The 12,273-nt window shown below is 37.9% G+C and overlaps 2 protein-coding genes across 2 annotated transcripts; one reads left to right on the top strand and one right to left on the bottom strand.

Annotated features, from left to right (window-relative positions):
• The first annotated feature begins 1,060 nt into the window (after window positions 1-1,060).
• Window positions 1,061-1,600, top strand: LOC121381454. The gene has a single exon (XM_041510773.1). The coding sequence runs from the start codon at window positions 1,061-1,063 to the stop codon at window positions 1,598-1,600; it is 540 nt and encodes a 179-aa protein (XP_041366707.1).
• A 3,829-nt stretch (window positions 1,601-5,429) lies between these two features.
• LOC121381453 lies at window positions 5,430-6,826 on the bottom strand. Its single transcript, XM_041510772.1, has 2 exons — window positions 6,366-6,826; window positions 5,430-5,614 (listed from the first exon to the last, which is right to left on the bottom strand). Exons 1-2 carry the CDS (start codon window positions 6,676-6,678, stop codon window positions 5,430-5,432), a joined length of 498 nt encoding a protein of 165 aa, XP_041366706.1. The 5' UTR covers window positions 6,679-6,826.
• Between the last annotated feature and the right edge of the window lie 5,447 nt (window positions 6,827-12,273).

Raw genomic sequence — 12,273 nt, 5'->3', positions numbered from 1 at the left:
CCCAGCTAGCAGAATCACATGAAATAGAAACCTCTGTGTGTACAACTGACACTGATACACCACAACATTTACAACAAATACCTTCGACGCAAACACAAACATTGAATTCACCCTCAGAAGAGCCAATTCAGCTTTCTGTTGAATTCCACTACAATCACGAAACAGTTCCGATGGATGCATTTGTTGTACTAATAGACACAAATCTGGACAAATAGAACATTACAGATAGACAACGCAAGTCTCCTGATTTAAAACCTGTGATTGACTACATAGAGAAGAATGAAATGCCACCTAACTACACAGTCACAGATAAAAGGTCTTCAAGGGCGAGCACAAGAATATGATGTCCTAAATGGCATCTTGTATCACTTCTATCTACCCAAACATAGAGGACAGAAACATAACCGCCCACCTATGGTACGACAACTGGTAGTTCCACTACAGGACAGAAAAGATCTTCTCTTTGCCTATCATGATCCTAAAGCAGGAGGGTGCCATTTTGGAAAAGATGCCACTCGACAAGCGATTCTTAACAAGTATTTCTGGCCAGGTATGTACCAAGACATAGAAAACTACATCCATTCCTGTGAAGAGTGTCAAAAGTCAAAACGCAACAAGCATGCAAAACCTGCTCCCATGGTTCCTATGCCTGTTGAAGATACATTCTCTCGTCTTTACATTGACATCCTCGGGCCCTTACCAGCAACCAAAGAAGGATACAAGTACATACTTCTTGTAGTTGACTCATTTACCCACTGGACAGAAGCTTTTCCACTGCGTACACAAGAAGCAACGGAAATAGGCAAAGTTCTCTTCAACGAGGTATTTACACGATATGGTGCGCCACGCACTCTCATCACAGATCCAGGACGTCAATTCACCTCCCTCCTGGTAAATGCAATTTGCGAAACTGTTTGAAGTGAAGCATCATTATACATCCACCTATCATCCTCAAACAAATGGTATGTGTAAACGAAGAAACAGCACCATTGAACAAGTTCTCAGATCTTACGTCAATAAAGAACAGACTAATTGGGCTGACCTACTTCCATGTATCATGATGGCAATGCGAAATACACCATGTCAGTCAACGGGATATTCTCCACATTACCTTCTCTTTGGAAAAGAAATGCACCTGCCCTCTGATACCTCACTTCTTCCCAAACCCAGCTTAGGCAAAGACGCAAAAATGCATATCACGACACTCATTGATAATCTCAAGGTAGTCAAGGCTATTGCAAAAGACAATATGGCCACAAGCCAAACTGTCAACAAAGATCGCCAAGATCTCAAATCACAACAGCCTACGTTTTCCATTGGTGACCAAGTACTCCTTTTTAAACAGGACAAGATGATAGGTCACTCACCAAAACTGACACAAAAATGGGATGGTCCTTACTTCATCATGCAAATAGGACCTAATCATACATACAAGCTTTGTCACTCAGCGTCCAAGAAGACTCACACGTCCCTGGTACATGCAAATCGTCTCAAACATTTTGACGCTAGAATGCCATCCACCCCACAAGAATCGACACAAACACGTCACTCTCAGGAAACGCAGATGTCACAACCAACAGCACAGCAACAGAATGAATGAATGAATGAATGTTTAACGACACCCCAGCACGAAAAATACATCGGCTATTGGGTGTCAAACTATGGTAATGCAAATAAATAAAGTGATGATCAACATCAATATAAAAATTCAAGACAAACAAAAACAGTGTAAAGAACTGTGCAAAAACACAAACATCACAGAATTTTATGGATACTGAATTTCACTCAAAACTTCAATTTTGTGCTGTATTGGCCATTCTCAAAGAGAATGTTACACCCCTGCACCACGGTGAGGTTACAGCACACGCAGGGCACAGCAACAGTCAACAACCGGCGCTACCAGAGATAGAGACTCTCAACTTGATCTCTACTCCAGCAGTACAGTACCAGCCCCACAACAGCCTGCACAATCACATCAGTCACAAGATGTACGTGAATTGCAACAAAGAGCTCGCACACTGCCTACTACGGACGCTAACATGAACGCCAGGAATCATACAACAGTCCATCAACCAGCTACCCAGTCTCGCATTCAACCAGCTACCCAGTCTCGCATTCAACCAGCTACCCAGTCTCGCAGTCATCCAGCTGCCCAGTTTGGTAGTCATCCAGCTGCCCAGTCTCCCATTCAACCAGCTACTTCACAACCGGGAACACAAACATATACAGTGGAGCGGCTCATGAGAATGAAACGTATTCAAGGTGTTCAACACTACCTAACCACATGGATGGGTTATCCTACACCTACATGGGAACCACATACAAATTTTCGAGCAGATCTTTTGAAGGACTTTCATATCCGCAGGACACAGTCTGGACGCAGACGCAAATGAGGTCGCAAATATTTTTCGTAAATCAAACTTTGACTTCCTGTGTTAGTCCGTGACATGTCTGAGACTCGTGACTATGTGAGTGGGTTTTCTACAACATAATTACTTATGTTATAAATGTACGAGTTGGGATTGTTGATGGCAACAACATATCTCAATTTTGGATCACCCACTGATGTATTCCATTGGTTTCATCCTGTCATAGGTTCTACCATGGGGAGACTGCTTGTTTGGCTATTGATGATATGCACATCTCCTGTCCTCGCGGTGAAACCGGTTCAACGACTGAATTATGGAATTCTTTTCAAACCTGCTCCTCCTGTCCATATCGCAACTAAATACTGGGCACTCCCATCACAAATACGCATTTCCTTCTTCACAGCTAGGAAGCTACGTAATCTCTTCCAACAGTCATTTACAGCCTATATTTTACTTATCCATCATGGGTTTTTTAAATTTATTGGCCCAGAGTCCTCGGCCAATACATATTAAACGGCTAGCTCCTCACTACCTAGAATAGTGTTGACATGTGACATAGGGCAATACTCATGTATGTATTTAGTTAGTATTGAAATGTATATAAATATAGTATGTACGTATGTATGTATGTATGTAATTATGCATCTTTATGTTTAGATGTATACTAGTATGTTCTTTCATTATCAATAACTTATTTTGGCTTTCGAGGACAAAAGCTATATTCCGCATGGGGGTACTATCACAGTGTCATTTACAACCCCAAGGCAGATCTGCACAAAACACGTAACGTTGACAATACAGTGCAGCAATAAACAGAGTACTTATCAATTAACAACCGGCGGCTAATTACGCCAGCAACGTCAATCAGCAATGAATACAGCAAACAAATTAATAGGGATACACTTAAAGACGGCAGCTAGGTACGCCAATCAACTATACATTAATTAAACAAAATGAAGGGTTTATACTGATAGACGATACACACACAAAACATTACCTAGACAGTATGTCGCCATTAGCAATATAACCTTTAATCAAGAAATAAGACGTTTACGTAACCATATGAATCGAGCTATATTTAAGCAAGACGCAAATGTGCTTCAGACACACACATCTGATTCCGCAATAAAGACGATATACGCTCGATTCATTCTCTCTTCATTTTATAACTAGGTAAGTCATTTTAACTATATATTTCGTACAATGTTTATTTTATGCAATTATTATCTATGTCGATCTCACATTCATGTTTATATATTTCTATGCTGTAACACATACCTTAGAACATAACATGTGTTAATTGTTACACGCATTATGCGTTAGTTACACGCACGTATGAATGGTAACATGCCTTATATACACAGATGTCACTTGTTAATGGTTACACGCCTTATGCGTTAGTTACACGCACGTATAAATGCTAACATGCCTTATATACACAGATGCTACTTATTATCTATTCATACTACTTATTATTACAATGAATAAGCATTTATTATTACATTTCATTGCAAATGTAATATTTCTATTTGTCAGTCAAAACGTATGTATTGCAATAGAGACACACATCTGATTGCAATAAAGACGATATACGCTCGATTCATTCTCTCTTCATTTTATAACTAGGCTGACTCCAGTTGCTCCCTACTACATCCCCCAGAGTAGTTATTACAAACAAAGGTAACCCGAAAAACAAGACGGTTACACCATGTAGAATGTCGTTTTGCAATAAAGTGCCAAATTGTTCAACAAATGTATGAAAAGATATGCTAAATTTGGTTTGGGGGTATTCAATTGAGCCCAGAGATCATGTTAGATTAAGTCGGAATTAGAAATTAAATGTTTTGTTATTGCAAAACAACACTTTGAAAACATGCATTAGCGTGTCGTTTTGCAATAAACTCAAATAAAGAAAATGTATGCTGTTATTAATAAAAGTTGGAATGGGATTTTGTTTCCCCATGTCTAGTTAAACACATTCAGTAATTTTGAGATGAGGAGAAAGTCGTTTTCTGTTGAAAAGGGCAGTTTATTGCAAAACGGCACATTAAATGAAATGCAGTCCCCTGCGTGTGCTGTAACCTCACCGTGGTGCAGGGGTGTAACATTCTCTTTGAGAATGGCCAATACAGCACAAATTGAAGTTTAGAGTAAAAGTCAGTATCTATCTGTGATATTTGTATTTGTATTTTTGCACAGTTCTTTACACTGTGTTTATTTATATCTTGAATTTTTCTGTTGATTTTGATAATCACCTTATTTGTTTCCATTACCATAGTTTGACACCCAATAGCCGATGTATTTTTCGTGCTGGGGTGCGGTTAAACATTCATTCATTCATTCATTCATTGAAATGCAGTCAGTATAGCTGAAAATTTCAAAAGTCCATTTATCAACAAATTTATGGAAATATATGCCAAATTTGGTTTGGGTGTATTCATTTGAGCCCAGAGATCATGTTAGAGTAAGTTGGAATTGGAAATTAAAAAAATAAATATTGCTATTCGGCACTTTATTGAAAAATGACACTGAAAAAAATGCATTAGCGTGTCTTTTTGTAATAAACTAAAATATTTTCTTTTGTAATTTATTATTGATAAAAGTTGGAATGGGAAATTGTTCGCCACCTCCAGGTAAAGACATACTGTGATTATGAGATAATAAGAAAGTCGTTTCTTGTTGAAAAAGCAGTTTATTGCAAAACGGCACTTAGTGGAAATGCAGTATATCTGAAAATGTCAAAAGTCCATTGATCAACAATTTTATGAAAAGATATGACGAATTTGGTTTGTTGGTATTTAATTGAACCCAGAGATCATGTTAGAGTAAGCTGGAATCGGAAATTTGAAAACTATTTTTGTTTTGAAATTCGGCACTTTCTTGCAAAACGACACTCTACAGAGTTATTTCCAAATGGAGAGGCTATTGTATGCTTATAATATTAAGAGTAGTTGCTGTATTGAAAACAAAACACCAAAGCATCACTACCAACATTAATTTTGTAGCGCTGTCCTTCATGTAAACAAATATAATGGATTTACATTGACAGTGATATTAATATTAAAAATACAAGCCTTCGATGCAGGACATCTGAGTCCATGTGCCATCAACTTGACACCTGACACTCCCCTGCGGCGTGTACCCAACACTGCAGGTATATTCCAGAGCCGAACCTGTGGCAGTAGGAGGAGAGTTCACGTCAAACTGAGGATGAGAATGTGGTACTGACGGCGGGGCAGGACACTCTGGAAATGGAAAATAATAGTTTTGACGAGTGCATTTTTCCTCGTTTTTCTTTCTTATTGTCTTTCATTGTCCTTTACAAACAACAATGAAAATTATGGTGTACACAAGTCTATTTAACCAAAACGACAAAGCTGATATCGTATTCAAAGTTGACATATTCAAAATTGACGTTTTCTTTAAAAACAATTCTTGTTGATGTTCAATTTTCATGTGATAAATTATTACAAATTAATTGATCCCACATAGTCTTTTCAACTAGATATACAGAAATGCAATTCACATTAAGCTGTGACTAGTATTTCGATATAATTTGCATGTAATTCAAGTATGTTTACATTTCCAATGACACATGGATACATATTTTCAGCCTGTCGTTTTAAATATAATTCATTATTTATGTTGGCTCTCAACTTCTACATTCTCTCTGATTGACCTGACTTTAAATTATTATGATTTCTGGTTCACCTGACCATTTTGGTTTTGAAATGTTAAGCATGAAAACCGACGAAGGTGGTGAAGTGCTGAACTTCTCGGTTTTAAAGCTGATAGGAGCTGGGTTCCTCTCCGAGTACCGGCATCTGTAAGGTCACCAAACCGTTTTCTCGTTCACTAATCGCTAAGATGTAACAACAAACCCCTCTCTTGAACAGAGAGCCCAAATAGTTGTAGTGTGTGCGGGGTAGCATTATTGAACCGTAGCGGCATGAAAACTCTAACAAATTTAAAATATAATGTGTATACACTACTCACCCATTTGTTTCCTGAAGTATACAAATCCTTCAGCGTCTACTGATCCAGCTGTTGAAAGGTAAATCACAGAATTAGTCTGGCACTTGCCAGAATTCTTGTTGAAAAAGAACGATTTACAGTTAGAAAGTCGGTTACATTTAACAGCGCACTTGGCTTGATTTTCTACACCAGCCTGAGTACGAATTCTGCCCTCCGTTAAACCTAAATTGGAAAATAAGTCATCTCTTGTAAATGTGATTTTCTCCTCACAGCCTGGAGACTGCACCAAATTTAGAACCGATGCTACCGAAATCAAATGAAATAGCAAATGCATGCCACTGTTTCTTCCAAATTGAAAGAAAACTATTTTAAGAAACAATTTGTTAAAACAACTTCTAAAACATCACAACTTGGTCACTAAAGATGTTTTCCAGAAATGACTTATCAAAAGAATGACTGTAACATCTAGAAGAAACAACAAGGTAAACCGATACACTGTTGATAAACTATGCGTCTATTCGTCAGTTGTGTTGGAAAGTAACTGCTTTCATTGGCTAACATGTTATGCTGTCTGTCATTGTGATAGTGGGGCAGCTAGCAACGTTTGATTGCACATTTGATTAAAAACATGAAACATGGCACATTTACCTGGTGACCAGGGAGGATCTACAAACCCCATTGTATATTGTTTAAAACTAAGAAACTGAAGTAAACATATTAAATGTTTATAATTACATATAAATGGAAACATTATTCAACAATATTCATTTATACACCAAGCAATTTCATATACCACCATCAAAAGGTGAAGAAGTGAGGCCAGGGAGGATCTACACACCCCTTAATTTTTCTGTGTATGGAATACGTACTCATTTACAAGTAAATGCATTCATACATAGTCCTCAGCCAGTGCTGATATTACATCAATTCTAAATGTATAATTGAATAGATGAGACGCATGTATCGCATATTCTGGTGCGAAGGTGCAGATGTGAGACAGGGTAATATCTTAGTGGGGAGGATTTGCATTTTCATGTCATTCAATCATATTTAATCCATACCTGTGACGTTACACTATTATTCTAGGTACAGATTTTTTTTTTCGAGAATCAACACCAGTGAAACATTGCACGTGGCCAAACATTTTGCATTCTCATATAAATATGTAATTTAAGCCTTATGATCCCAGAAATAATTAAAACTAATTACTGACATGCGTGTAAACTGCAGTACATTTTTAAAAATGTGTTTGGAGGGGGGGGGGGGGGGGGTGAGTAGGTGAGTGGGTGAGACAGTTTTTGAATGCAGTATATGTTTAAAAATTAAACGCATAGGCGAAATAATCATGGAATTATTTCTTTAATACAAAATTGCATAATTTTGACATTTATGATCGTATCACAGTAAAATTGGACAATAGTATCTGACAATGTTCTTGCTATGGACTGACGACAGTGGAGGCGTTTTCGTCACGAAACAGCGTCGCACGAGGATGCTGAAATCAGTACCTTGTATGGCCACCAGCAGCAGCAATCACTGCTCCACATCTCATTGGCATAGACTGAACGAGTCTCTGAATTAGGGCACGTGGAATCCTAGCCCATTCTTCCTGCGGTGCATGTGACAGTTGCGGAAGCGCCTGTGGCTCCGGGACATGCTGGCGTACATGTCTGTCCAGTTCGTCCAATAGATGTTCAATGGGGTTGAGATCTGGCGATCTTGATGGCCATGGCAGCACATTAATGTTCTCATTCTGTAGGAAATCCATTGTACAATTAATCCATTGAATGTGGCCTGGCATTGTCCTGCTGAAAGAGTGTTCTCTGTCGATCCAAAATGGGAAGCATGTGACGGCGAAGAATGTCATCCCGGTAGCGTACAGCTGTCAGGTTGCCTTGTACGAGCACAAGTTCACTTCTGCCGGTGTATGAGATGGCTCCCCCACATCATGACACTCCCTCCACCGAATCTGTCAATTTGGGCGACGCAGTTGTTGGCAAAACGTTCATTGAGGCGTCTGTAAACACGTTGTCGTCCATCATGTCACTGTAGAAGGAAACGTGACTTGTCGCTGACCAATAATCGCCGCCAGTTTCCCCAAGTTCCAACCCTGTACATTCGTGCACCAGTGAACACGTAAATGTCGATGTTGACGTCGCAGGACGGGGCCAACATATGGTCTCCTAGCCCATAAACCAGATTCTCAAAGTCCGTTCCGAATGGTTTGTGCAGACACCCTTCTCAAACCAGGTATGCGTCCAGCAGTGTTCGTTGCTGTGACAGTTCGGTGTCGCAAGTGCAGAACCCGAATGTAGCGATCTTGTGCTGCAGTTGTTATGCGAGGCCTTCCACTTCTGGGCTGGTCTTCAGCTGATTGAAACTGCTGGTACCTGTTCCAGAGACGTGAAATGGTGCTCTGTCGGACATTCATGTGGCGTGCGACTGCTGACTGCGATTCACCTAACTGGAGGCGGCCTATTGCAATGTTTTGATTCGGCAGGCTTAGTCTTGGCATCTTGCAACTCGTCTATGTCAAAATCAAATGAGGCATCATTGCGAGCATTGCAGCTTTAAATACCCATCACTACCCCAATCATTTCCCCGAGTTTCACGTGCATTCGCCAACATCTGACCATTTCACGCCGATTTTCTGCAATTGTCGCACATGTCACAACGTGCGTTAAATTTGTTTCAGGGTGCATTTGGGCATGCTGTCCCATTCAGGAATATTAACAAGCATGGTCATTCAGCAACATTGTAAAAAAACAAACAAACGATATTTTGTAAAATCAAACACTTTTCTTCTTTCCCTATCGCCTATGCGTTTCTTTTTTGACAGAGTATATATATATATATATATATATATATATATATATATATATATATGAAATAAATTTAAAATATTTGTAAGTCAGTGAGCTCAGGGCTCCTCAACCTTGGCACTGCCAAGTGTTTCTGGGGACAATAAAATTTACTTTAAAAAAAACCCCAAAACCCAACAACTTATAAACCTGATACTAGTGATAGTAATATATTCTGGTGGAACACAGCAAAGATTGTCGAAAACTAAATAGGAAATCAATGATTTCACGTTCAGCACGTGCATCACGCTTAATGCTAGCCATCCACTGCTCAGGATTTCCTGACTGAATCGTTCAGGTTAGATCCAAAAGGATTCTGTTGTTTTGGGTTATTCGTTTTAAAAATAATCTTTGCCATTTTAACCAGTATTTTCACTATAAAAGTTAAAATAGAAGTTAATTTAGTAATGACGTAATTTGTTTTAATGAATAATGTATTAAGAGTTAGAATGCACCGATATCATGTTTTAAGTCATCCACCTTAAACAAATATTATAGCGCAAGCAGATTAAAAATATTTTTTTACATATAATACAACTGCTGCTCCTAATCGTTTTAGTATGTTATTGTTTTATACAACTATAACAACCATTATTACTGACTTCACTTATTTCGAACTCATCAGGACAACGGGTGCTCAATAACTAAGATTCATAATTCGGCATAGTTGCCGTTACATAGGCCTACTTCCGCATTCCTGTCAACGTCACATATATGACGTCACACACGTTTATAAACAGCATTTACGTCATAAATTTTAGAGCAGCATGCATTTTGCTTGAGAAAAAGATTCAACATTAGTACTTTAAAAGAAAGTATGTCAACTAAACAGCGAGAAGTAGCGCATGAATATGTAAACAGGAATCCTCAAAAGTTCCGACAGCTTATGCTAGTTTTACTACCGCAAATGGATTTGATTAGCCAATCAAATTTCGCGTTATATGCCGAGTGAATTAGAATCTGTACGGTTCTGCATGTAGTGGATAACAAATATTTGTAAAAGTATAGTACGACTGCCAACAGTAAATGTAAAGTAACATGTATGAAATCGGTTCCTTGTTAGTCGGGCATATCTTAACTATAGCAGAAGTTACTTTAATTTCTGTATTCTGTCAGTACATTCTAATTTACAAACTGTGAACAAAAATAGTTAAGGGTTTTCTTTCCCGGTTTTGTTCTGGAAATGATTTGTGATGTTTACCGTAAACAGAATATCAACAATTCAATATCACTTTAACCTTAAAACACAATACGTGTATAAAACATTTCTTTCTGTTCTCTCACCAGAACTATGATCTCCTCCCTTAGGATTACACAAGCTATATTTATCTGGAAAAAATTATTTATTCATTTGCTGCACGTTTTGCCGGGTTACACACGTCGTTTTTGTCTCTATATTTGAAATTCATTATTCTTTTTGTTACGCCATCTGGGATTTTCTCATGATAACCAAAGAAGGAAACATTTCTTTGGTCTCACCATCTCAAGGGATTCCCTTGAAACAACAAAATGATTGTTGCAGGCAACACAGAAAAATATTTTTGTTTCAGCGATATCTCAGCACATTTTAAACATGTCTACTATATGTTAGTGCTGATTAAAATTATAAATATCCCGGGATTGTAACTTCACATATATTACATTTATTAATATCATATATGCCATTTAATTTTTTAATTCAGCATATTGTTTAAAACTAGGAAACTGAAGTAAACATATATTTATAATTACATACATATAAATGGAAACAGTACTGAACAATATTCATTTACATAACAAGCAAATTCATATACCACCATCAAAAGGTGAACACGTGAGCGTGGAATTAAAGTGTGTATAAATGGGCACAATTATTATTCATCCAGCTATATTAATATTTTTGGATATAAAAGGTACAAAAGATCACCAATTTCTACGCAAGGACAACTAGATAGATGGAATTTTTTTTAAACACGTTAACTTTGCAATTTGATCTGCTACAATTGGATATGGTATACATAAACTATACTTTTTTAAAACTCTCCGTTTGCGTCTTCTATTTTTAATAATCATGTATACAGGGCCGTAGCTAGCGGGGGGGGGGGGGGGGGGGGTGGAGGCTAGTCCCTCCAAAAACAAAAACCCAACAACAAACAAAAACAGATCCGGTTAAAATAATAGAAACTTAAAAGAAAATCTTCTTCTTAGCCGTTTAAGGAGTTTTAACTATGTAACCTCCCTGAAATGGCTGAAAAATCATATTTTAGAGGCTCTAGGTTTGAAACTTTCATGGGGGACATGCGCTTGACCACTCTAGTATGCTGAGCCTTCCATGCTCGTTTGTTCAAATAATTCATCTCCCCCCCCCCCCCCCCACACACACACACAATCCTAGCCACGGATCTGGTATACTACCAAATATCTTTGTAAAACAATCGGCAATTGGATATCAAACATATGGCAATTTTAACATATAGACTTAGAGAGGAAACCCGCTATATGTTTGCAATAATACCAAGGTTCCTTTGATATCCACCATCCCACAGACATTAGACACTTTGGAAACTCCTTCATATTTTGTTTTACCACCTTGGTGTATTACACCACCTAACATTGTGTTTGATCTTGCACATCTGAAGAAAGATCATACAGATGTTGTTTTTCATGGAGATTAAAGACGGGTACCGTGATTACATTCCTGTGTATACAGACGGATCACGGATGGGAATGAATGAACGAATGAATGTTTGTTTAACGACACCCCAGCACAAAAATACATATCGGCTACTGGGTGTCACAAATGGTAAGTATATGGAAATATTATTTATATATATATATTTATGTAAAACCACAGTGTAAGGAGTTGTGGGTGAAAAGTATAATACAATACATAAAATCAAGGTAAGTACATTTTAAAACTTTGTATACAAGTCAAAGTGTTTTAAAAACTTTACAATTAATTCTGGATGGAATTTAAAAGATTCCAAGACATTTCTGTTCCCAAATATATCATTTCCCGTCGGCTTGAGATGACCACACTCCACCAAAATGTGGCGCAGTCAGTTTACATTGACAATGTTCACACTGAG

The sequence above is a fragment of the Gigantopelta aegis genome, chromosome 9, assembly GCF_016097555.1.
Source record: "Gigantopelta aegis isolate Gae_Host chromosome 9, Gae_host_genome, whole genome shotgun sequence".
NCBI classification, from domain to species: Eukaryota; Metazoa; Mollusca; class Gastropoda; order Neomphalida; family Peltospiridae; genus Gigantopelta; species Gigantopelta aegis.
This window is presented reverse-complemented; position numbering and strand designations above follow the sequence as displayed.

Bases quoted from the DNA above. Each gene is read 5' to 3' on its own strand.
- LOC121381454 (XM_041510773.1), top strand. From the start codon at position 1,061: ATGGCAATGCGAAATACACCATGTCAGTCAACGGGATATTCTCCACAT.
- LOC121381453 (XM_041510772.1), bottom strand. From the start codon at position 6,678: ATGCATTTGCTATTTCATTTGATTTCGGTAGCATCGGTTCTAAATTTG. The intron at 5,615-6,365 runs GTGAGTAGTGTA...TTCCATTTCCAG, and splicing joins ATACTTCAGGAAACAAATGG to AGTGTCCTGCCCCGCCGTCA.